Source organism: Sylvia atricapilla, chromosome 1 (genome assembly GCF_009819655.1).
Source record: "Sylvia atricapilla isolate bSylAtr1 chromosome 1, bSylAtr1.pri, whole genome shotgun sequence".
NCBI classification, from domain to species: Eukaryota; Metazoa; Chordata; class Aves; order Passeriformes; family Sylviidae; genus Sylvia; species Sylvia atricapilla.
The window spans coordinates 99704887-99732377 of NC_089140.1; the positions used below are offsets into that span (position 1 = coordinate 99704887).

At 36.5% G+C, this 27491-nt stretch overlaps 1 protein-coding gene across 1 annotated transcript in view; it reads right to left on the reverse strand.

Moving 5' to 3' along the window:
* CEP192 (centrosomal protein 192) overlaps nucleotides 1–27491 on the reverse strand; it is a 69766-nt gene that overhangs the window by 13807 nt on the left and 28468 nt on the right. The window contains 24 exon segments of the mRNA XM_066314113.1: nucleotides 348–552; nucleotides 1919–2024; nucleotides 3773–3896; nucleotides 4184–4356; nucleotides 4935–5076; nucleotides 6255–6364; nucleotides 8409–8440; nucleotides 8442–8519; nucleotides 8728–8988; nucleotides 9520–9696; nucleotides 10408–10498; nucleotides 12273–12458; nucleotides 13450–13565; nucleotides 14382–14474; nucleotides 14611–14750; nucleotides 15418–15481; nucleotides 15678–15812; nucleotides 16787–16912; nucleotides 18317–18547; nucleotides 20177–20325; nucleotides 21478–22378; nucleotides 23709–23880; nucleotides 24989–25112; nucleotides 25223–26228. Coding sequence (XP_066170210.1) covers nucleotides 348–552; nucleotides 1919–2024; nucleotides 3773–3896; nucleotides 4184–4356; nucleotides 4935–5076; nucleotides 6255–6364; nucleotides 8409–8440; nucleotides 8442–8519; nucleotides 8728–8988; nucleotides 9520–9696; nucleotides 10408–10498; nucleotides 12273–12458; nucleotides 13450–13565; nucleotides 14382–14474; nucleotides 14611–14750; nucleotides 15418–15481; nucleotides 15678–15812; nucleotides 16787–16912; nucleotides 18317–18547; nucleotides 20177–20325; nucleotides 21478–22378; nucleotides 23709–23880; nucleotides 24989–25112; nucleotides 25223–26228 — 4942 coding nt within the window.

Below are 27491 nucleotides of genomic sequence, written 5' to 3' on the forward strand. Positions count from 1 at the left end.
TTTAGGAAGGGCATTTATTTTCCTGCTGAACACAGACAGATTGGCCTCTTACAGGTAATATCTTATGGGCAATAACTGCAGATGAGAATGGATCTACTGCAAAGGTGCTGAGCCAAAGAGTTTCAAGTAGACACAGTAACCTTTTAACACTCTCTTTTCCCAGTGTAACTGCATTCATCAGAGTGGCTTAAAAACCCAGCAACTGATTTGCATGTTAGCAAACCTATCTGTGGAAAAAAAGTTATACTGCATAAGTGGAACTAAAAAAGTGCCCAAACATGCAATAAAACAAAGCCTCTGAACGCAAGATACTACATATGCTACATTCAATAACTAATTCCTCTTACCTGAGCTTTGACCAGGTCTTGTTTTAGGAAAAACAATATTTTTGTTCTTTATCTCCATTTCGATTAGAGGGAGCTTAGGGAGACCTCTTAGCACATCAACAGTAGGATTTTCAGACTGTGGAGTAGCTATATCAAATCTTCTACATGGAAAGTCTGATCCAGGCACGCTCTGTGCGACAGCCTCTTGAATAATCACTTTAATAAACTTTTGCACGATTTAGAGAAAAGCAAAGTTTTAAACAGTGAATGCTGATACATTAACAAGTCAAATTATTTAGCTCTATTGCCTTGAACAATAAAATAATATTGCAAGAGCTTATGTTCGGCTTTACATTTCAACAGAGGAAAGCTCTCATACATTAAATCACCAGGTCTTCTCCAACCTTTAAAAGTTTAAAGATTCCAGGACAAGTTTAATTTAAGAGAAAAGGAACATTCATTGAAAATTTGCTATCTAGGCATTTTAATTCAACAGGAATAATAATTTCAACTAGTTTAACTGACAATTCTTACAACATCCCCTGTTGCAGATAATGGAAACAGAATTGCCTCATTCAGAAGGAGCTTTGTGTTCACTTTTGCTACATAATTAGAAATTTTGAAAGTTTCAGTTAATGCTGGTAAAATCTTAGCATACTTTTTGCTGATTTGGAGAGGGAGCAAATAAATGACAAAAACACTATTAACTACAGATTTCTTATAATTTTTGATACATTCCCTACACTTGTCCTAGTAGATTCCTTTAATCCTTTTCTCATACTGTAGAACGTAACATAGTTAACTAAGTGCAGTCATCATTTCCTTCTCAACAACTTCCCTGTTTGTTTGGGTTTTTTGAAGACAGTTTCCAATTCTGTACCATACCTCACACTTCCCTCCATGCAAAAGGAAAGTAGATACAGTTTGATCCTTTCAGTGCCTATTTCTCCCTTCATGCACTGTTACAAATAACCCAAAACACACAATGACTGTAAAAATAATATAAAAAGCCTCTTTGTTTAGGAGAGATTACCAAGGAGTCCTTCTGTTCTTACACAAAAAAGGAAGAACTGTTGGCTTCATAAATTTTATTTCCATGCCTCAACCTAATCGGAAATGTCCTGGATTAAAATCCATGAAGAGGAAGAACCTGTTCCAGCTATTCTTTATCACAGACCTGTCATCCAGAAGGTCACATTTAGCTTAAGGGGTTTCAAAATGAGCTCTGGTGACTTGTCCAATAACTCTTTTAACTTTTTATAATACGATACAGACTACTTTTATGTGTGCACACCTACATATATATTTTTAGCATTTTAGAAATTGATGCCTAAGGCACTGATGGGTGTAATTTTGTTGGAAATTTGTTTAGTGTTTACACCATAGTATTTCTTCAGAGATGAATGAACTAAAAATCTCAGTTTACAAAATGGCATCTCAACTACTTTTCTTTACAAGAACTTTATAAATTAAAAAGAATAGTGGAAGTTGACAGAGCTGCTGACTCAAATCTAAAAGGTTTTAGCAACTTTGTTCAAAATGACGAAGCCAAATAAAAAGTTGCAATCTGAAGTCTCAAGTAAACCACATACCTTTAGTCCATTATCACAATGGATATAGATTAGGCCACTCCAAGGAATTAATGTGGGCCTACTGGCAAGCGATGGATTAGGACTCACCAGAATTAGTGTACTGCCCCTAAAAATAAAAATTGAATAGCGTGATTCTCATACCAGAATTACTATCTACAACATTTGTCACTGACCCACCCAAAAAAGGATGCATTTTTAAGATAGCAGAAGATGCTCCACAAATAGTTAAACTTAAGGTATTCAGATATGCAATATATTAAACTTTAATAGCCATGATCCCAGGATCTTCTTTCATCATCACTGAGAAATCAGATCACCTCTTTTTGTGGCCTAACACAGTTCAAGAGTTCTGCAGGCTCCAGCCATCACAGCACAGAGTACAAAACATTCTGGCTGGCTTCTGTTCTGACAGGTTGACTGCCCTTAGCACTGAGAGGAGATGGTCATGAAAAATAGAAAACTGGGCAAGTGTAGCTTGCTATGCTTAAGTCTGCTGTTCCCATGGGTCCTACTTGAAGACCTCTGTTCCTGATCCAAACTGCTTACTTGGACCCAAAATGTGAGGATTTTCCAGTGAACACATTTTAAAATTCTACACTGCAAGAAAATTGCTTGCAGAAGGCCTTCAATGCCTTCTTTTAAAGAAATCATCTGGACAATCCTGAATTTAGGGTTTGAGATGCTCAGTATGTCCTTACTTTCACAGCTACTGGAAAGTCATTCATTGTTACTGCTTTTTGAGGCTATTGTTCTTGGCACTGATTGAATCTGCAATGAGTGGCAGATATTCTAGCCCTTCCATGAAACTCTATTTTGTTCTCACCAGTGATGAAAGTTTCGCAGAAATTTACATCTACATGAATATGAAATTAAATGTTTAAAATGCAATCAGCATGGCTGGACTGAAGAGAAAGTATGTTTGGGCAGACATCTTCAAAGTTAAAGCAACTACAGAAATACAATTCTGAAAGCAAAACCTATTTTTTGGTGGGAGACCTTTTTTTTTGTAAGATGAGAATAGTTTAATAACATGGTCTTAAAGCTGTTCTGAATTGAACCTTTAAAAAACACCAAAAATTTAGAAGGCAGAGGTGAGCAGACCATTCAAGCATGAATTGTGGAAGTCTTTGCAGCCATGTGTGAAGTCTCATATACATATACAGTGATATTATGACTACTTTTCAAAAAAAAAAACACTAATTAAGGCACGGGCAAGCTGACACTGGCTTATCATTATTTTGACACCTACAGATACTGAGAAGCCAAAGATTGAATGGCAAAACCAAGATTTTTCAAAATAAAAAAATCCCAAAACCAAGTTGTGAGGAATATCAGCACATTTGCTAAAGAAAACACTAAGTCTCCAGTAGACTTAGTCCCCAGAAGTCTTCTCTAAGAACTGTTATTTTGGAGGTTGTTTCTTGGTTGTAGGAGGTGTTTTTTGTTTTTAAATGCACAGCTAAATTTTAAACAAAAAACTACTGTGAAAAGAGATTTTTTAAGCTTCAGCTTCACTGGCCATTCAGCTCCTTGAAAATTGTGCAATAATAATAGTACTTCCAGGCACAGAAAATTCCTGGTATCAAGGTAATGATACACATGACAGAAGAACATTCCCATTATACCCAACTGTAAAAGGATAAGATCCCCCAAAAAGCTAGATTTGCATGTTAGTTGACAAAAAGTCAAGACCCTGGAACTAAAATAGTTTCAGGGTACAGTCTAAGTAAACTAGAGTAAATTCCTAAAACCCAACTAAATTTCCTAAATTAGTTGCATACTTAAACTAAAATAAGTTCCTCCAAAACCTCACCATACTTTCACACATAAAGGAACTTAGGGAAATATACTTACTCTGGTTCTACAGCTCCATGTTGTGGGGTTATAGTAAGGCAGTGAGCTGGCCAGGAAAGTTCAAATGTCAACGTTCTATTGGAATTGTTTAGAATTTGTACGCGTCTAACATCTGCTGTTTCACCTGAAACAAAAAAAGGCAAAGCTGACATGTACAAAAATTCACAAAAATTCCCAAAATACAGAGATTCACCAATGAAAAGAAACTATTTTCTGCCCTAATTTTACCTTCCCATTACTTGAAAATCTTCATAGGTATGCATTCTGTACATATACACAGAGTACATTATCTCTGAAAATGGATCCAAAACTGTGTTCAAATCAAGTCTGCATGAAGATTAACAGCCAACCCACACTCACAAACATCTTACGCAGCACAGTTATCTTAATACTGGAGTGGCTATTTCTTACCAATAGAAGGAGATGTCAAAGTCAAATACTCAGGTGTTACAACCCAAGTCTGTTGGGCATCTGATTGATTCTGAACGAGATCCTTAGTTTTTGCAGATACAGAAGTACCCTGAGGTCCTTTAACAGGAAGAACGTCCAAAGTTGCAGTGGTATGTCTGACAAAGTTCTCAAACCTGAAAATAAGACTACGTTAAGGAAAAGCAGTACAAAAAAATAAAATCTCATGAGTTATTATAATAGTCTACTTCTAGTATTTCTCAAAATTTTATTAAAGTACAATACTTTCGACATGGGCCCTCAATTTCATTCAATTCTCCATTAAGTAAAAAACAATCCAGCAGCTATATTAGGACATAGCTTTTTCACAGAATGTTTGGAAGTCGAAGGTACCACTTAGAGTAAGAGGAACTAAAATAAACAATTATCTCCAGAAGACAATATAATTTGAATAAAACATACACAAACAAGTACTGCATAGATAAATAAGGCAATGCAACTTGAGTTTCACAGCATGCTGTGCAACAAATTCTGGAAATCAGGAGGCCCTGTGGAAACCATCCAGTCCAACACCCCTGCCCAAAAGAGGGTCAGCTGCAGCAGGTGATTCAGGATATTGACCAGCCAGGTTTTCAATTTTTTCAGAGATTAAAACTTCACAGCCACTCTAGGAAACCTGTTACAATGCCTAACAAGTCTCAAAAGAAAAAAAATATAATTACAGCCATATAATTACTAATTATGGTTCCAGTACCTGTCCAATTCTGAATGGGTTCCAGGAGACTGCTGAAAGCCATCCTGATCACAAGAGGAATATCCAACCACAGAAAGGAGAACCTTTTGCATATTTCCATAGAAAAGATGGATATCATTTGTCTCTCGTGGAACATCACATACTAAAAGTGAGAGTAACAGATAAGTTCTAGTAAGAAGAATTCCATAATACTCAGAAATTACATCTCAGAGATTTAAGATATAGACCTAGTTAATAATCCATCAGCTAAGAAATCCTAGACCGTTCCAAAACTACTTCCTGCAAGTTTAGTTATCAGGCATAGCTCAACACTAACATACAACATATAAATCTGAATACACAGCAATTCAAAACTTTTTATTATAAGGTATAATAAATATTACATATAAAAAACCCTCTATCATATAATTTCTGCCTTTATACAAATGCTATATACTAATTTGATTCTATGCCAAATTGGGTTTTACTTTTTTTCTGTAACACTGGCTTAACAAGTTCAAAGGATACTCCAGAACCCAAGTATCTAATGTTCACTAGGATTTCACCTCAACTAAGATGAATGATAAAAAAAAAAACCCTTTACTTTTCCAAGTAAAGACAATATACAGTTCACAGGAAAAGAAACAGATCACACTTATTCAGGTACAGTAGCCTTAGAACAGTAAGTAATTCCATGTGTGAATATAACTAGCTCAAGAATAGGGTTTGACAGTAAATTTGTCCCACACACTTATGGGATTGAACAGTTGATGGGTGTGCTTTAAGGAACCCTTTACAATATATTGTATTCTTATTAATGCATTCCTTACTAACAAGCTGAAGAAAAAGCTATTAAATTTAGGAAGGAAAATAAATACATATTTTGGTGTCAGCCCAGTTGTCTGCCTCTCAATTTTCAAATATATCTGTGTACAACAAACTGAATCTTTCTCAATAGTTAATATGACAAATACTTTCCAAATAAACTCAGCATTTTTAATGCTATAATATTAACAGACTGGGGTTTCACATTGCTAGGAGAGAAGCACAGAAAATCATTTAACTAAATAGATGCCGAATGAAAAAAGGTAAATTTTGTCGTGATGGATTGACCCTGGCTGGATGCCAGGCGTCCAAAGTCATTCTATCACACTCCTCCTCAGCTGGACTGGCGAAAGAAAATACAGCAAAGCTTTGCCCAATACAACTGTTCAAATTCAGAATTTTTCTTCTACATTTATTTAAAAAATAGTGAAACAGTAACTGGGATTCAAACCAAAACCCCACTTGCAACACAAAAACAAGTACTATAATTTTTCTTTTAAGAAGTTGTAGTCTTACCTTCTGTCACAAGCTGCTCCCCTGGAAATTCTTCATCAAATACAGCATTTCTCAATAAGTTGTTTTCTGGGATTATGCGTTTTTCTACCTCAGGTTTATACGTCACAGCTCTGTTAGAGATAAACAGGAGGCATCAAATTAAACAAAATACCAGAAACAACAAACTGAAAAGAATGATAAGAACTGTAAGAATCCATCAGAATTTTCAACTCATCATCTCTTGACTACACCAAGCCCAAATCTGGGAGCATTCATTTAAAACTGAAGTTTTTTCACAGTCTTAAAATGGTTAAAGAAATACCTACTCTATTGCTGCAGCGTAAAAGGAAACACTGAAATAATGGTTACCATATGTTTGTCTTCCCATACTTGTTCTCTGCTGTCAGTCACACCTACCTAGATTTTTGATAAGTACATCAGGCATCTGAGTGATGTTTCAATCACCACAGGAAGCAGGAGAATGCTATTTTGGTTACAAGTAAAAGCCTTTTGAGAGGAAAAATTGACTAGTCAATGTCAGAGTTGGCAGCAGGTGCCAGCCAACAGCAGGAGCACAGAGCCAAGGAGCATGACTGCCAACAGAAAAGACTGGGAGGCACAGGGATATAAATATTCCTAGGAAAAATGGGAAACTACAGGTCAGCAAAAGGAAGTCTGGCACTCAGGTAAGGTCAGAGCCATGGAGGAGGAAAGAATATCTGAGCACTACTCTCAGGTCTAAGCTACTTACTGGGCTGCTGACTATATATAATTTTGAAGTAAGGAACTTAGGGCACAAGTTGGCAGATGAGGCAGAGCATTCATTTCACAGTCCTGCCCCTCAGACCCAAACCAAGTCCTCATTCTAGTGCACAATTACAGAATGGGGTTGGACTGGCTCAGAGAACTCAGTCATTGCAAGAAATACAAATCTCTTTCAAGGTATCACGGGAGATTTCAGAGAACCTCCTACCAAGACACAACCAGCTAGATCACTATTTTCAAGAACATGCCAGTGTGCTGACTAATAAAATCAACAAGCCATTTTGCATACATATCGACACTCAGAATCTAAATGTAAAAAGTTTCCAATAATATCTATGTAGCTGTATTGAGCATCTAGGTGTTCTGCTGATCTATAGTCCAAAACTGTTCCCTAAGTACTTCAGCCCTTTAGGGAGGACTTCAAGATAGTGGGCATTGCGTCATACAAAACAATTCATACAAAAAAATCAGGAACAAGCATCTTCTAAGAGATCTAAAATAAGCCAGTTTTCCATCAAGGTCAGGAACTTAGCAATTCCATGAGCTTTTCATTCAAAGCCACACAGTTAAATTCAGCTGCTTTTAACACTTCATTTGAATAAGAATATACACGACTTCCAACACTGTCAGGCAATGACATTTAAAAGCAATAATGAAATAATTTTGAATGCTATTTTGAAGTTTTGCACTGAATTATGATCATCAGCACCTTAGTGCTTTACCTAGCCTTAATATTCTGCATTACACTATACTCCACGGACAACACAAGTCACAAGTGCCACTTATGTCAGTGAAAGCAGAGTATGCCATTTCTGTGCATTTGAGTTATACAAAATGAAATGCAGAATGACACAGCCACTATTTAAGATCAGCAAGGTATTCTCAGCAAGTTTCCTTAGTCTGTCACGGGCATATGTGAATGCTATTTTTCTCATATACACATCTACTCAAACACATTCTTTGTCAACAGAATCTAGCAAACCAAGACATGAACCTTGTTTGAAACTCAATACTCCTGGATTTCAGTACTACTCTTCTCATGAGCCTTGTCTTTAAAAATTAAAGTTACATACACATTAGGAAGAGAGATACAAAGACAGAACACAGACCTCTTTTGATAAAAAAAGAAAGCATTTCCTCAAAACACATTTGAATTTAAGAAAGCTAAAATAGAATTAAATCCTTAACTAGGACTGTAGCTGCAGTATGCAGGCAAAGCTATAATTGAATAAACCCCATCAACAACTTAAGAGATGCAAGGTTTAATAGATCTCTAAATATCATCATCATCTTTCAGTTTGTTCTTGCTCATTTTGGAAATATGTTAAAGCCATACTGGTAGCAGCACATACCCCTAGCTTGAGCTTCTTATTAAACATCTGTCTATTACAATAGCAAAGCACATCTTACCTGCGATACTGCTGCCTACAAACTTCATCTCCCCAAAAAAAAACATACTGTTGATACCAACATGCTTGGATGGAAGTTCTTTTCTTTTAGATTCCATGTTACAGTAACCACCTGATAAAATAAATAGACAACATACTGAGGGAAAGAAAAATCTTATTGCTTGTATTAATGTTTGGAATATGAGTCAACAGATTACAACAATACAAGTGAAACAGGACATAACAAAAAATAGGTGAGATTTTAATAAAGTCAGACATTTTCATCGATGTTATTTAATTTAAATTCATAAAATTTACTCAGAAAAAAGCACTGTACTTACTTCATGTGTTCCTTCTCTTAATACAAACTTCTCTGGAGACAGTGTCATAACCCGAGGATCCATCACTGCTTTTGTCTGCAGGTTTCCCAGGCAGAGGGCTTTAACATAGGCAGCCCGGGAACCTGTGTTTCTCACGTGGAAGGAAGCTTGCTGTAATCTTGCAGACAATGACCTTTCCAGTGTAACCATGAAGCTATCTGATAATTTTTTAACATTTTCTAAAATTATATTGCTTTTTCCTCCATATCCAGATAATGGTATCTGGAAGAGAAAAAAAAAACCCACCACCAAAAAAAACAGTACTTCAAATGAAAAAAGCTTCTAAGTAAAAATAATTTATGTTTAACCATGGTAAACTTTATAAAGAGTTACAGAAAAACAAATGAAAATGTTAAAAATGTGAACTGAAAAGCCTTTGCAAGAAATAGAAAAGACTAAATTTACTCAATAATTTTCAATTTCTACTTCCAAGTTCCTTTAAGACCTACCTATAGAACAAGACAAGTTCAGATTTTTTAACACTTATAGAGTTAAAATCTTGGGCTACTTTTAACATAATACATAAAATTTTTCATCCTTCACGAAGGAAAGAACTGCATGCAAAATTAATACTGATGTTCAATGCATAAAATTTAGCCCTCATATGACTTTAACAATTATACAGATACCTATAATATGTATCTTGAATTTTCAGGATTTTGAACAGCTAGAAATAGCTATTCAGTGCTAGATTTTCAGTAATTACAAAAAAAGTACATTTAAAATTATTAGAAGTTATGTTGGGACTCTTACAGTAAACTTAATTCCTGGCTTTGATTGAATTCCCAGCTGTTTGATCTCCAGCTTTGCAAAGCAGCAGGTTACTCGAGTGGGTGTGAACATCAGGTAGATGGTAGCATCCTCTTTGGGACGCATTTTGAGTTCCCAATTACTGGTTAAGCGTTCTTCTGATCCAAATATACTTTGCAGCTATAAAAACAAAGACATCAGAACTGAATGACTATAATAGGAAAAAAACAAGGTAGTAAAACTTACTACACTTAGAAGGAAGAATTAACTTCTTCCAACTCCACATTAACCTCTTTGACAATGGCATATCTAAAGTTGCAATGCTTAATATGCAATGAAAAAGACAAAGTCCAAGATACTTTATATTCCCATAAATAAACACTTAGATGCCTCTCAGTTTAGACAGACTTTTTTGGCCTCAATCCCCAACCTGTCAAGGCTGAACTTTACCAGCACTACATTAATTCTCTGTCAGTGTAAGACTGTAGATTTAAAAAATCTGAACACCTGAGGGGAAAAAGGGGATGTAAGTCAATGCAGGTTACAAAACAAAAAGACCCATTAGTCATGGCAATTTCAAAAGGCATATTCCAGTTGTTCTATCCTCATCTAGATTCCCTCCTGCAAGAAGGGTGGCTGATGGATCACCCCACCAAGTACTGACTCTGTTGCAATACAGCACCTTGGAGAGCTGTAAATTGAGCTCCAGTTTGCTGCAGCACTCCTATTTCAGTGGCTCCCAAAGACGCCAGTGTAGCTTAAGCTCTGCTACCACACTCATCTTGGCAGACTCAAAACAGCCTGCTAACACTTCAGGGCAAAAACATTTTTATTATAAATATAGCCTGGTAACTGTCATAAGCACTAAAGAGAAACTTTAACGACAGCCACCTGAAAGGAGTCTTGATCCTGTCCTCTTATCAACAATCTTAAATGCTGGGTCACAGATGGAGAGTCATTTCTTAGAATTAACTTCTTCTGTCTGGAAAATATGTTTGGTTAGATTTTACAGCAAATACAAATTAAATGCATAGATTAATTCATGAAAATAATGGAACTGGGACAGTCAATTTTGAAGTAATTTAATGGAAAAATTCACCTCTTGGAACAATAGAATATGTTAATAGAAAGTTATTTCTGTTTTGTCAAACTTACACAACTGACCCTGTTAGACACCACAACACACAAATACTCATATAGTAAAACAATCCCCAAATATACATATACATTAAAAGAAAATATACATATATAGCTTTTCTGAAGTTGAAGTACTGTACTTAGCCTGAACTTAAAAAGAAACCAGCAATTGTAACAATACAAAAACTCCTCAAAAATCCCCACTCCAGGACATAGTTATGATGAGATTATCCAGAGACACTTGGTTATGTAGAAACAAAGTCTTGTGAGTAGTCTGGCCCAGATTCACTGGAATAGCTGTAAAGAACTAGATTCAGGATAGCTTTTCCTTTACATGTACTTCTCAATGTAATAGCAACACAGAAAGTTATGGTCACTTGACAGAATCAGGTTGACTGAATTTTTTTTTTTCTCCCTGTGATACATCCTAGCATTTACCAGGCTTCTGGTATTCAGAGGCATTTCCTCAGCAGAGGTAGGAAACATCTCCAGCAAGTGCCTTTGTCATTTTAGCAAGTCAATAAACATTGACAGATAAATTTGACAAGCCTTGAAACTGCTACAATGTAAGAGAATAGATCATGCAGTTGGAACCAAAGAAAGAAAGAGGAAAACCTCTCTCAATCAACACTGGCAGACACTCTTAAGTACTCTGTTGAAACAAAATTACAGAAATAATTTCAACTTCCTAAAACCAAGGGCTCATTAAAACTGTTTTACAGGAGGAACAGCAAAGAAAAAGATAGCAGCATACAGGAAAGAAGCAGCAATTCCCAAACACTAAATAACCAAAACTACTGTTAGGAGCACACTACCTCAACAAACCAGAAAAAGAGAAATGCAGCTATCAGAAACACTTCTTGGCTACAAACATGGATTGATTTTAAACCACCAGGAACATCATTAGATTCCTCAAAAAGTTCAGTATCAACCAACAGTGGATTAGTCCTTCAAGTAATAATTACTAGAAGTTCAGAGATGTGCAAAACCTGCAGACTTTACATACAAAGGAAGCAAAGAATATCCTAACAATTCTGAACAGTTTCACTGAAGCATAAAATACCAAACCTGTAAATTTGAAACTAAGCAAGTGTGAACAAGAAGTAGTCTGAAGGATAAAGTAATCCATAATTAGGGGCAAAACAGATTCTCCATCACTAGAAGTTTTAACACTGAAACACATTCTAATCAGTTAAGGGATGTTCAACAGTTTATGCTATTCAGATGGTCAAATTACATTACATAGACTGGATAATAGCATAGTTAATCTCTAGAAAGAGATAGGTATCAAAAGAACCAAAGTATTTTTTCTATCAACTTAATTGAAAAATACTTTTCTCCTCATTTCTACTGGCATGACATATTAAATGTAGAGAAACAGATATTCTAATTGTAACTGAGGAGTCCTCGAGAATACACAAATCTCAAACAAGATCAGTTTGTTTCCAAAACTTTCTTGCACAAGAAAAAATAATTGTAATATACTGCTTCTTTCACTTGAGGCATAGAACAAATCACTGCAAATTATCCATGTGAATAGGAAAATTTACTTCAAGCAAGTGCAATATAAAGTACTTAAGTTGATACTCTATATGAAGGGCTGTCCAACTTATACTTACACTGACGATCCAAGTGATACTGCTCCCCAGGCAATGAACTGCTTGTTGGAGAGGATGGGTGGAATGTCTAAGCACCCAGCAGCTGTAGACACAGGTCTGGTTTTCCCCATGTCTGTGTTTTCTACCTCACCTTTTAGCATCACTTCAAACTGAGGCCCAGATGGCAGCACAAGGATTTTCAAAATACTTTAAGAAAAAAAAAATTAAATCCCACAACAGAACAAGATTAGCTGACAAAATCAAAACATAACTGAAACAATATTAGATAGGCATTTTTAAAACTACCTTCTTGAGGGGAAAATACAAATACTTCTTGTTATTTTATGACAAAGGCCAGCTTTAGGCATAGCCCTAAATTTAAATCCTTTGGGCTGTAAAATACACATGCCACATGTACCTTACAGAGTCTTCTGAACTATTAATCTGGAAATGATTCAGATAAATATTTCAGAGACTACAGCTCAGCAAAATATTTTTTGTCCATACTATTTTCTAATTATTTTGACAGACTAATTCTAGAAAGAAACAAAGTCTGGTTGTAAATTAAAGAGATGCCTTTCAAATGCCATGAGAAACTTCATTGAATTTTTACAGGTGTGAGATACAGGAGCACCAAGGAAGGAAATCTAGCTTTTAAATAATAGCCTGAATAATTTGCTATAGCACAGACAGACTTAAAGTCATGAAAAAAACCTCAAGAACCTCCATTCTAGCTGTCAGTGAATCTCTATGATGCCTGTTGACAAAGCCCTGAATCCCATCAGCAGGGAACAGGGACCCTCCTTACCGCCATAGTCAGTTTATTAGTCTTTTGGCAGCACTTGGACATAGACTACAAAGTTTCCAATCCTCCTGAGTACCTCCAGCTTTGCTGTACTTTAGAAATAACTACTACATAGAGGGCCTCAGGGACTTTTCCCATTTATTTATACTAAACAAGTCTCAGAATATTTCTTGATGGGAAATATTATCTATTCATTCTGCTCTACACACCTGAAGAGGCAGATAATCTATAGAAAAGGTGAACCTTAACAAAAATACTTTTGTAATGGATGAGAACTCTCATGAAAACAACTGAAGAAAGACTCTCGTATGGGTAAAACTTTCTATTTGTTCATTACTTTAAGGTCAAAAGTAATTCAGTTTAATAAATGCAGCACAGAATCAGTTATATTACCTTTCTGTAGTTGTTGTGCTTTTTGGAGAAAAACTGACAGTCACTACTTGTTTTTCTCTAGGATAAAGGAAAAGGTCCCCAGGTTCAGCAGCAAAACAGCTGTCCTGATCTGAGGTCTGAAAGCAGGCAAGGGAAAAAGGGAGGGTTAGTCAGCTATTTTAAGAGATCAAATGTTTCTACAACATGTATACAATTTGGCTGTGCACCTATTGTACATGTAGTTTGGACAACTTGAATACACCTGGAGTCTTCGAAACTTCACCAGTTAGCACCCAGTATCATCACTTAATGTGGCATTCGTGACAGTACTCACATATCCTATTTCCATAGCCTCTGATCCTAGAAATGATGGGCTAACAAACCTCTTTTTGTAAAATGGAATCAACTGCTCCTTCTGTTGACTTTGAAATGCAAGTTTCAAATGTGTTTAGTTATCTTTCAGTCTGGAACCATATTTTCCATGGTTTCTCAAAAAAGGTCAAGTAAAGACATTGCATATCTGAAAAGAATTCCCTTTGAATTGGCAAGACTTACACTAAAAATTAATGCAGTTTCTTTGCTAGAAAATACAGATGTTTCCCAATGCTAAGTCATCTTCGCCTTAAGCAGGCTTTACTCTACCAGCTAACATCTGCTGTGCAGCACAGGCTTCACTACTTTAACATGTAACAAATCTTTTAGATAAAATTTCGTAAAAATCATAAAGGTATGTTTGTTATGAAAAATAAAACTGAAGTTGAGCAAAAGAACACTGATAGGCTTTTTCCAAAAAAGTAAGCTAATCTCTTTGCCATCTTTCATTCCCTTTACGTAAACTTGTAAAGCTTCTGTCAAGCCACAAAGCTGAGCTAAAATCCCAAGGCTCAGCTCTAGCTTCAGTACAATACGAACAGCACAAAAATCACGATTTCAAGAGGGAAAAGCCAACCTACCTTAACTTTCAAATGTACAGTAATGTTTCCAGCATTTTCCAATAGCAGCTGCTGCCTGTCTGTTAAACCCACACTAGTAGACAGATGTATTTTCTGTAAAAATTAAGTGTATGTTTGTATATATACACACATAATAAAACTAAACATTACAAAAGCAGGAGGCTAGGAGAGGCAAACTGCTCTTGAAATACAGTTTGTAAATACAGGTTTGTAAGTTTGTAACACAAACCTGAAACTGCCTTGGAATATGTATCTTCGCTGTTCCAGCTCTCCCTCTGAGAGAAATACTTTTAATCACAGTGCTAGGTCCTGGACTATCCACTTCCACATCCACTCTTGCCAGGAATTCCTCTGCTGGATCCAAGGAATCTAGGAACAATTTCTTGAGTGGCAAAAGCAAGCAAGTCTGCCAACAGCAAAGGCCATTCCTATGGATGTATATCTCACTTCAGCTACTCTTCCATCTCACCATACTCATGTGGTGATAATAACAGAAGCTCTCCCACTACACCTGCAACACTTCTTTCCTCTTTTAAATAAAGTCTCACAGGACTTTATTTAAGAGTTTTACCCTTTTGTCAAACGTGACTGAAATTGTCACTAGTGCAAACATGAAGACTCCACCCTACCACACCAGCCAAACTTGTTGATATATGTACTATTTTGTATTCAGGAAGCCAAAACAATTCAGAGGTTTCTTCAAATCTATTATCTATTTTGCAATTAATGCAATGTTTTCTTAAGTGATGGTTTAATTCTCTCATTAAAACAAATTAACATAAATTCCAGGTATCTTGCAGTACAAACTTTACATAGATTCATACTTAAATAGAAATGTCCCTGGTAATATATAAAGGATTAAGATATAGAGGTATTCTGCCTCCTACAGTTACCAAAAAAAAAATATGATACCTGAAATATTAGCACACGCAAACCAAACATAGTTTTATGTTTGCAGCCTGTTCCTGCAATTCAACACATGTATACATTAAAAGTCAAATCTGTTTCAGCTGAAATGAAAATCAAGTTGCTTTACCTGAAGAAGAAATTTGTTTCTTAGGTGCATGGAACAGAACCCAAACTGTTAAAGCTTCAGGATCCTGAAAAAAAAAATTGGTTGACTCGTCTTATGGAAGGGAGAAATCTACTGAGAGGAGAAAACAAACAAAACATCCTCAAAACCTAACCATGCAAAAGGTGCACTGCCCAAAACTTATTACTGCGAACTCAAATATTCAGCATTGTCATTTCAGACAGCAAGTAAAAAGAAGAATCAGCCAACTACAAACTACTCACTTGCCCATCATAGCTTGCATGTATCACATGATTTAGAACTGATGGAGCTGCTGTCTGAGAAACTGCATCTATTTGTTCATTAGCAGTATTAAAAGGTTCCTTGGAAAAGGTGAAGCACCGCCAGGCTACTGCATTCTGTTAAAAAAAAAAAAATAGTATTACAAGCATTAAATCTCTTATTGTTACAAACAGCAATGCTGACAAAGCTGTAAAATTCAAGACAAGTTTTGAATGACTCAAGTAGTTTGGAAAAAATAATCAAAAATTAGGCTGTAGTTTTGGTAAGCATATGATAGTCCAACAAACCCTTTAAAGACATTAGGAAATCCTTTTGCAACAAAAGGGGACAAGCAGACCCTGGTTAGTTTAAGCCTTCAAGAAGTTTGGCTGTTCAAGACCAAACATCACTACTCCCCATGACAACCCAGTCCACCTTAACATAAGGCCAGTACTTTCTTGTTCCCCTGCCAAAGGACACAAGGCCACCTCTTCCCACAGCACAGATCAGCAGTCAGCCCAGCCTAGCCAAACCCATGAAAACTGCATTGTCAGAGATGAAGAGAGAACCACACTATAGCCTCTCAGACAGGCTATTATCTAGTGGGAGACAAAGCAGATAGAGAAGAGTCCCACTCTTGCTCCTGCAGAGGAAGAGGGAGTAGGTTAAACCTGCTAGGAGCAAGCTTGCCTGCTTGTTTGAACAGTCAGCTGTCCTATTTGAATAGTAGAATATCTCTTCATCTTCTCAGAGAAAAGGGAAGCTTCCAGAAGTTTAGGCAACACAACCTTTTTCCTATCTGCTGCCCTGTGCTATCAAAGCAAGCACCAGAAGGGGAATCCCATGGTTAAGCCATAAAAAGTAACCAACAGACATGAAACAAAACACCACACATCTATCCCAGAGGCATTTTTGTTGGTACCATTACAGCAGAATCAGATTACCACCCTGCAAAATATATTTATTTCCCAACTAACAGAAGAATTGTTCGGAACCTTACATCTAGGGTCCAAGATATATTTCTTAATGATACATAACATAAAGTGTTTGGTTATTAAAATTCAGTATTACAAGATGTTAACTCTCATATACAGAAGCTAACTGTACTTACCGCATTAATAATAAGTCTAACTGGCACAAAAGCATGGGTTTTGTTGATAAGTTTTAGGGGAAGAGCCTTCCAACTGCCAAAAGGCAAGTCACCAAAATCCAGGCAATCTCCTTTTCCTGTTTCCACCTGGTTTTAAAACAAAACAGAACTTAGATAGGAAAACCTTCAAAACACACTACCCTACAAAAGTACCAGGAAAGAAAAGATGTTACTCACCTAATCCATCCTCTTAACCCTATATCCATACAGAATACAAACCTTGTACCTGGGGTAGGAGGAGTCTCAGAATCATGTTCTCTTTGATATTAGAATGGGTTACAGCCAACTGGCTATCTCCTATGCATTTTGCCTTAATCAATTAAGCCAATCTTAGTGTGATGTTTATCCACCAAAATCCAGCACACAATCAAGTAATTTTGGATAATTCAAATTAAAAGTAAGTTTAAACCAAGATTATTGCTAGCAAGTAAGAAATAGCAGTTTTAGATAGCTAGTTAAAAGTTAAGAAAATAACTAAGGGGCAGTTAAATTTTGCTAGCTTAAAAACACTTAAGTGTCATGATCTGCAGTTAAATACAGCTTTTATTTGGTACTTTTTCCAATCTCAAGACCGTAACATGCAGAGATTGAGATGGAGGGTTTAAATTTTATTTGAACATGACACAAGTTTGAACTATACACTATGAAGAACATGGAGAACGGACTACATGTAAAAGAAAAAAAGCATTAAAAATAAATTAAAATTTATGAATGAAGCATTAAAAATTATATCAATTCCTGTGCATTCATTACTTCATTACAGCCCAAAGCAACTTAAAAGACCACCATAAATGAAAAAAAACAAAAAAAAAATAGCTGTGGCTGATGTCTGAAAATTTTACTTTTATCAGCCATGTCACAGACTACCACACTATTTGTTCAGACACCTCCAGAAGTATCATCAAGCCTTTTTCATTCTGTCCATACTCTTACATCTAGAACTATATGAAGCCAGATTTAATTATTAATGTCACACTGTCTCCCACCTCGAAGTTCTTCCTGATAAAACACATGACAAAAGTATGCACTTACTTTTCATTTTTAATTAGTCCAAAGTAAGAAAATATTCTCTACAATCATAAACAAGCTAGAGGTATTTAAAAATCAGGACAAAGCCTACTTGATGTAAAAAACAAAGAAGTCCTTACAATTGAAAAGAAATGCTTTTTGTTACATAAAATGCCCAATCCAACAAAGCAGATACCTAGTAAGCATCAGATGTTTAAGGTCTTGACCAGTCTTTTAACAATGAAAATTTTAACTTATTCTTTCCACACAGAATCCTTCATTTCCAGCTAGCTGCTTTTCCACAACTGGAACTTCCCAGATAGCAATAAGCTTCTCAAAAATTTTCTTATATTCCCACTCAAAACATATGAAATGACAGATTTCTTGGAGGAACAACCTTGCAATCCTATTATTTTCCAGTGTCATTAAATTATTCATAAAATCACAACAACAATGAAAGACCCACAATAAGCAGCAACTTACTTCTAAATTAGGATTTTCAGCAACTGCTGTGAGAACCACCCTGCTTGCCAATGCCTCTGACTGAATGATTGTCTCGGCATCTGCAGAAACTGGCCAGGATGAAACGTTGAGGATAAACTGGAAGATCCCCGAACAGGAAGGTAAGAAAAGTATTTTCAGGTCGTTGGTAGAGTAGGGTCCTACAATGGTTTTGTTCTTGAAAACCAGACATTGATATTTCACAGGATCCATCTGAAAAACAAAATACGCGTCATTTTCAAACAGGTCTTTTACCAGAAGACATTTACTTTCTAAATACCACATTTATCTGGCACCATTTTTTAACAGTCATTTTATATATATTTTTCCTCCATTTAATTAATGCACCTTCATATCCATGGCCCATTTGCATCTTGCTCAACTGCAGGCCTTTTCTTTTAATTTAAACACAAAAGTCAGTCTGAAAATTGCTGAAGTTTCTTTCTACCATCTAGTGAAAGACTGACACTGGGAAAACTAACAGTAAGATCCTGATTTTTGAGAAAGAATAGCAGCATATCTCAGAGTTGCCTGAAAAAATATCGGTTTTAACCACACTGTGCAAACAATTGCATATATTTATTCATGGAAACAACTGTAAAGCAATTTCATTTAAAAAAAAAATCACTCCTTGATACAACAGAATCGCTCGTTATTGAAGCTGCAAAAAAGCCCCATGAAGCTGATCAGAAAATTATACAACAAATCCCTCTTCTCATACACACACACACACACACATATATGCATATACACTAACACACAGAATCGTGGCTTGATGTTCTTTAAAGAGGAAGCATTCTGAGAAAACAAGATCAAAACCAGAAATCATATTCCTTGGAAAGATACATGCTACATCTGCTGGAAGAATATACCTGAGGTATGTGATCAGGATTTCTAAGACTTTTAAGCTGCAATATTCAAAGCAAATCATTGTCTGCTCCTCCTCAGTAATATGGACCAAATAAAAATAGCAAGAACTAGATTTAAAAAAAGAAAAAAGCAATACTTTATACCATCTACAACTGAACTGAACTGTGGACAATACTGCATATTTTCAACAGATTAGCTAGATAAAGAGCAGTCTACCAAAAACTAATAAGAACAGAAATAACATCTAACTGAAGTTACCAAGTATCAAACTGCCATAAGCTCAGAGTAGCCTATGCTTGTTTTGTTGTTATATTCTTCTCTGCTAAGCATATTCATCAATAAAAGAAATTAAATCATTCTGATGGCCCTTGAATCTAACTCATTCTCAAGTTCTCAAGATATTTTACTTCTGGAACTATTACTTTGATAAAAGAAGTATCAAGAATTTAACAAAATTGAAGTGAAATACAGTCAATTTATGGCCTACAAGTTACCTACAACTCACAGAACAACCCATCTAGCTCGAAGTCTGCTCCAAGTATTTCTCATTCTCCATCAATCAAGATCTCCTGATTTCAAGAAAAAGAAGAGCAAACTGCCAAAAATATTTTAGCAGTAACAGTCCTCAGCATGAATGTTTTCTGGCCTAGGGCTGACTTTTCTTGCATGCACAAAGGTGGGAATGAATAACCCATAAATTCAAACCTTCCACACTTCATGCACACAATACAATTCTACAGATCAATCACCTCATGTGGCATTTACCTCACAGAGTCTGCTGGTTGGAGGAAGTCAGGTGGTCTGGCTAAAGAAAGAATCATTGTTTTTGTGCATATTAACTCTAAAACAGGGAAAAAATCACAAATCTGTAAAGAGGGTCTTAATTTTACATATGATATCTCGTAAGATTACAATATTAGTCAGCTTTATTAAAAAAAAAAAAAAAAAAAAAAAAAAAAACACATCTCTTACCTTTTCCCCATTAACTGAAACACTGAGTATTCCAATGTTGACCTGCAACCACCGGTCAGTTGGATTATAAATACTAAGAACCGTCTGTGATGCAATTCCCAAACAGCAGGCATTAGGGAACTTCAGTTCTTCTGGTACTTTTATATGTCCTTTGGAAGAAAATATGCTCCTTTTAATACTCAGAAGCAAATCAGCACTCAGGCTGCCACCAAGTTTATGAACTCAACTGACAAATGCTTCATTATGGCAAGGAAATGTTTGACTCCTACAGTTCTCATAAGAATGTTTTCCACTAGCATTTGAAATGCAAAGCAAATTTCTAATTTGCATCTTAAAGTTCTACTAGGATAAAAATAAATACTCATGAATATGGCACATTCCACACTCACCCACGAAGTATATATATACACACACCTGGTGTGAAACACTCAGTGGTCACAATTTAATCAGTACTAGCCCAACTCAGAAAATTTGAACATTACTATTACAAAATCTTGTTCGCATAAAAGTAGCTAAGGAGTATTTCACTATTTTAAAATGCACTTACAAGATCAATGATTTGGAATAATCAATAAACAAGCTCTAAACTGTCCCAGATTCTAATCTTCAACCCCACTAGCTTGTCATTTAGGCTGAAAGAATTAGCCAGAACAAAAAAAGTATAGCACAAAACAGCTAACAAGATTGTAGGTTAAAAGAAGTTTTTAAATTAAATAGTAATTTATGTTGCTTAGGTTTAGAGTTAAGTCTAGATACCGAGTAATAGCAGAAAGGACAGAAGACACTTGGCAGCTTGTCTTCCCCTTCATAACCAGCAAACAGTTTCAGCCCTCCATGGGGCTCAAACTTCTTATGAGTTTTGGCCTTCACTGACTGCTAATACCAAACTAGGCTGGAAATAGCAATGTCCTCTACTTTCCAGATAAAATACAATGGAATTTCAAGACCATGGCTTGTGTTGCCTAGTTTGAACTGCAGCTAGGATTTCTCTTGATTTCTCTTCTTCCTATGAAAGGTAGTTCTAAATCCTTTACACAAACACAAAACTAGTTAATATTGATGAATGCTGAAATTCTTCTAAATTATGAGAAATGTTTTTTAAGACCTTTAGGGGAGCTATAAGAATAGACACTGAATTCAGAGAACAACATTAACAACGAAAATTAGTAATAGGGTTTGCATAAATAATTACTGCAGTTACACTTAGTAGCATTTTAATTTTATTTACTATAACAATCAACATCACTACTACATTCCTGTCCACAGCTGTATTTCAAACACACTGTAAAAATCACACTTACCAATACCAGGTGACTTTGACAACTGCCACTCACTTCCACCAGCTCCAAGAGGTTGTCCAGTACATGGTTTTATATTTAAGATATTGTTATTCCATGAAGTAGGGTGTGGTGGATTATAGAGCGAAGCTGCACCCAAACAGCCAGGACCAACATTTGGCCCTAAAGGAATTCCTAATGTAAGTGGATTCTCAACATGTCCTGCTGGGATACCAGAACAAGGAAGCCCTGCTGGAAGGCCAAAACCTGCAGAGCTGCAGCCACGGAACTGAGACAGAACTGCATTTCTTGGAGGTTGTACAGTTCCCAAGTGCTGTTGTGCAAATGGAGCTGTTGCAAGAGAATGCCCTGTAAGCAAGGTGGGGACAGAAGAAGGAATTGCTTGACTCTGAGAGGTAGTGATATGGGATTTAACAGTTGATATGTGAACACACTGTTCACCAGATAAGTTTTGTTGGCATGGCAAGCAGGTGTTTAATCCAGAATAAACAGGTAAAACATTCAGAGATGGTAATCCTTGTCTCTGTGCTTTGTTTGTTTGATCCTGACACACCTGCGCATCACCATTGACAGAAAGTGGCTGAAAGGTGCAGAGTTTACTTGGTAAAGCTGATTTAACATGTTCTAGCTCTTCATGATTTGCTGGTACATTTGAAGGAATAAATGGAAGCTGCTTTTCATTCTTCAGAAAACCTTCTTTGGCCAGTTCTTGGTCCAGTACATTATGAGGTTTTCTTTGAAGATCAGCAAGTTCATTTTCTTCTTGTTTCTGGTCAATACTAAGTACTGCTTCTTTTCTATTTCTTTGACATGAATGGTCCTCTAGATTTTCTTTTGTATGTTCCTGTGGAGGAACTGGGCTGGCCTGAATTATTGTTGTGCTCAGTTCACCAGCATTTTCACCCTAGTAAATAAATATAACATGCAGTATTACATATTTTAGAAAAGCAGTAGGGTAGATAAAACACACTTAATTCTGGTACTGCCTGTTCAGGAAATTTTCCTGTCCAATCATTATTGGTATTGCCATCCAATATAAATAACCAAGTTTGTCTTGTCTGAAATTTTACTTTTTTAACTGTGACTCTTCACCTTAAAAAAGAAATCCTACAGCTTCAAGCTGTCTGCTACCCTAAAAACACATCCTAATGGTTCTGGCTGAGGTGGAGTTAATTTTCTTCCCAGTGATCTCTGTGGTGCTGTATTTTCAGCTTTGTGTTCAAAACAGCATTGATAACAGACCAGACATACTAGCCAGATTAAAAAGAAAAACCAAAACTGAATGGCCTTGAACCAAATCACTAACGAAAAAGGCTCTGACACACATGAAAATGCATTGATACAAACATTTCCTTTGTGCACTCACACAAAGAAATCATTCAAGCCCAGAGACCTGCCATTTTGACAGGTATGGTATAGCTGGAATGAGCACTCATATTTACACACACATGCGAGTCAGAAAGGTGCTTCAGGTTTTATCTGCCTGTTTTTTAAAGTTGCATCCACAATTACCCACACTTTGGAAGGGGGAAGACATAACAGATTCCAGTCCAAGGAATGCATAAATTCAGATAAAAGATTGCCAATTATTTTACTCAGTGTAAGACTGCAAGTCTGAACACAAAGTTCACCCTTGGTGAAACCTACATTCTTTTCTAAACCAGTAATAACAGTCAGAATGACTGTCAGAAACAGAAAATTATAGTTTCAGTCCTGAAAAAAAGTAGTACAGGCTACATTATGTATTTACATACTTCTCCAGAGGGGGGAAAAAAAAAAAAAAAAAACAAAAAAACACCACCACAGGAGAAGTATTCTCCTAACAGCTGAAGCTGAACAGCAAGGGAGCCTCAGGTGTGACAAAAGTAACACAGATCCTGCAAAATACTACTGGAATACCACCCCACATTCCAAGAACAGAATGACTTAATGAGAAATTACGGAAAAGCATGAAAGGAAAAAAATACATCAATTCTAACTTTTTCAGAAGTTCCTAGTTCTTTAATTGTTTTACTATGTTTGTATTTATTAGAGTGTGTGCATTCAGCACAGCTGATACCAAAATAATTCAAATTTCTGAAAATCTCAGAAGATGGAAAGAAGAATATCTTTTCCCTATGCACAGCATATCCTCAACTGTTTGAAAACCCTTAAGGCTTTTCTAATTTATAATTACTTTGACCTGTAAATTTTGGTTTAGGGGCAAAGGGGAGGTGCTGTTTTGTGTTTCTTACCCAGTATGTCTCTGGATTATGTATGACTGCTGAGTTCTTATGGGTACTGCCAGGTGCAGAGACATAGGTTAACCTGCTCATGCTTGGACTTGAGTAAACAGACTGAGGTAGCACATTCTCTTTGCAAGGAGATTCCTGACAATGTGATGGGCAAGTAAAGTCCATTTCAGTTCTGAAAAAGAGATTCAAAATATGCCAGTATTAAAATATATACATTTTAATGCTGCCCTCAAGAAAATCAATGTTACACATTACCTACACTATTCTAAAAGTCAACTTAATTAACTGTTCTGTTAAATGCAGTCAGTAGAAATGAGAAATAAACTCTCAATTAACCTTTACAAGTTCTGGCTCTGGTGCACATAAAACACATTTTCATGCTATATAAATCCATATATGTAAAGCATCAGAGTTCCACAACTGAATTCAGATGCTAAGACCACAGAAACAACATAACTTATTAAAACAGGTGAATCAGGTATACTTGTATCTAACTAGATTAAAAAGTCAAATGAAACCATTTAACCTCTCAGGCATCACACATTAGTTTCCTATTCACTGCTGAGATTATCTTAATTTCAAATACCTGAAAACACAGGATATCTCAGTACTTTGTTCAACAAGAAAAGCTAGCATGACAACAACCAAAGTCAGTGACAATTTCAACTGGAAATTCTAACAGCCATATAAAATGTATTTTTGCAGGTATCTACTCCTGCACATATTAATTTCTGAGAAATGCCAGACAGCCTGTAATTCTAATAACACATACAAATACAAACTGTAGTTAAATACCAAACAATGAATTTAAAAGTTAAGTCAGAGAAATCAATTGCCTCATCTTCTTATGAGACTGCCCACAACCATTAGCCACTGGCCATGTTTAAGACTACAGAATTAACATAGTTGTAATCTTATGACACTTACTTTTATGGGAGCTCATTTAAGAAACATTGTTCCTTCAGTTGCTAAGGAAACCTTAAACCTTGGGCATGAGTATCAAAATACAAAATAGCCAAAAGAAACACAAGTATTTCCACCCATCCTCTCCCACAACAAGCAATGATACAAATCAGAGAACCAAATGGAGCAAAATACTTCTAAGATGAAAAAACACATCTTCATTGGTCTATAGGATGTCCAGCTTAGTGTATAATGAAGTCTTAGCCTAATAAAGATCATCTATAAATCTAGATCACAGTCAACATCCAAAGTAACACATGATCCCTCAACAATCCTCATGAAGCACTAATTCTTATCACCTGCACCAAGAAATTTACCCTGAAAATGCTGTTCCAGAAGTCTCACTAGGAGAAGAGTGAATCAGAGGTGAAGTTGAAGGTCTGAAGCTGTACTGCTCACCCTCCAGAGCTAAGTCACATTCAGGCAGAATGGGTTTATGCTCTGGCAAACAAACAAAATTTAAGCAGCATGTTTATTTATGGACAGGAAACAAGTTTACTCTCAAGAAAAGCTTTTTCAACAACTAATTGCATTTATATAGGTTTACTTACCAGTGCTATTCTGCGAAGCTGGGGAGAGATCCCCAAAAGTTACATGCTTTGCATTCCCACCACCATGAGTATTGCCATCCTTGTTTCTCTTCTCTATATTTTGCTTCCTGTCATCATTGCTCAGTTTCTGTATAGGCTTGGCTGTTGTAGGACTTACTGAGACATATTTACTAGATTGTTTGGCAGGTTTTAAGTTGCTGACGAATGGAGTATTTCCTGCACTTCCCTCCACCAAATCATTACATGGCTCAGGAACAGCATTTGCTGCTCGATCTACTGTTTCTCTACCTTCCCCTATACATGTATTGCTGTTCTGGTTAGAAGGCAGATTTTGCTGTGTCACTTCCATTTTTGCTGCTGAGGGAATTCCACATGTGTGGGCTTCATTTCCATTAAGCGTCTTGAATCTAGTATCAGCATCCATTGAGCGTAAATGTTTCCTCTTTACCAAATCTGACAACTCTTCTGAATATTGAGCATTATCTGCAATTACATCTCCATGGCCAGGAACACCAGACAGACTAGAAAAATTCTGACTGTCACTTGCTTCATTAAGATAACCAAGCAATCGTTTCTTTATTCCTTGGTGTTTGCTATGATTTTTCATCAAGTCTTCTGCAAGGGTATCCTTATGTTTATCTTGACCCAGAGAAAAGGTATCAGACGTAAGGTTCTGGACAGATGCTTCATGTTTCACAACACTCTCGTATTCACTCTCATGTCTGTTCTCATCTGTTTTTTTGAGGTATTTTTCCATATCAAAGACACTATTTTCCTCATTGCTGGGTAATACCTCATTAGCAGAGAGTTCAGCCTCTTTAACAACTCCAGGAAGGACATGTGTCCTTTTACTTTTATTGGAGAGTGCCATCATCATGGCAGCTAGCTGAGAAGGTTCAGCACTGCAGGAAGCATTAGCAATAGCATTTGCAATTGTGCTGATACTCAAGACAGAGTCAGAATGATTAGACAAGCCATCCTCAAATTTGCCTTTCTGAATTCCATCCTACAACAAAATAAAATGAGTTAAGCACCACAGTAAGAAAATTTTTGTTTAGTGTTTTGTTTCTTGCTTGCATTTCAGAATATGGCAGTATATTAACACTCTTCATTGACATATTTTTAAACACTTGCCTAGAAAAAACACTGCAATACACATTATCCTCATTCTCCTGATTTTTAAAATCTACTTTACAAAGGCTTTTCTAGGTTAAATACATATTGCCTACAGGAAGCCCTGACTCCTGTAAAACTTTTAAAATCCTAAAATGCTTTATTTAGTTCAGTTGAAAGAACTGGGAGTAAAATCCTATCAGGGACAAATAGCAGAGAAGTTACCATGACCAAATATACAGTAACTTCCCAATTAACTTTAAATCATCTGCCTCTACAGAGAGAAGACAGCTATTCCTACAGCTTTTTCTATCACTCTAGTCTGATTTCTTCTTTAGTTTTCACTTTCGCTATTCTTAGCAAAGGGCATGGAGTAGGCAGACAGTTATGTGCAGAGTCCAGTTTCTTTCTGTCTCTCTCAGATGGACACAGACTCAGGAAGAATTGAAAACATCTGTCCTCCTGTAGCTATGCACACATGACTTCACAGCATCCTCACTACAAGACAGACAAAGCTTGGAGCAGACACATACATACACTGTGACTGGACTGGAAATCAGCTGAACTGCCAGGCTCAAAGGGTAGACCAGCAGCACCAAGTCCATCAGAGGGCCAGGCACTCACTGGTACAGTATCCTGGGCATCAAGACAGGGGCTAGTACTGTTCAACAACTTCATTAATGATGGGGATGATCGGGCAGAGTGCACCTTCAGCAAGTTCCATCATCATACAAAATTAGGAGCTGTGGCTGATACACAAGGAGTGTCAGCTGCCATTCAGAGGGACCTCAATAGGACAGAAAGATGGGCTGAGAAGTTCAAAGGGAAATGCCAAGATCAGCACCTAAGAAGGAATCACCCCAGGCCCCTGTACAGGCCCTGGGCAAACCAGCTGGAAAGCAGCTCGACAGGAAAGGACTTGAGGGTCCTGGTACACAGAAGTTGAACACAAGCCAGGCAAAGAAGCCAAAGAGCATCCTGGCCTGCATTAAGAGGGGCATTGCCAGCAGGCTTAGGTGACATAGGCAGGGAAGGTAGGTATCAAGGACTACCAAATTAAAATGACACTTTTTTCAGACTTGCACCACATTCATATTCTTAAATTCTATCAACTAAAACAATTTATTCCAATGCTAAAGATAAATTGTTTCATTAA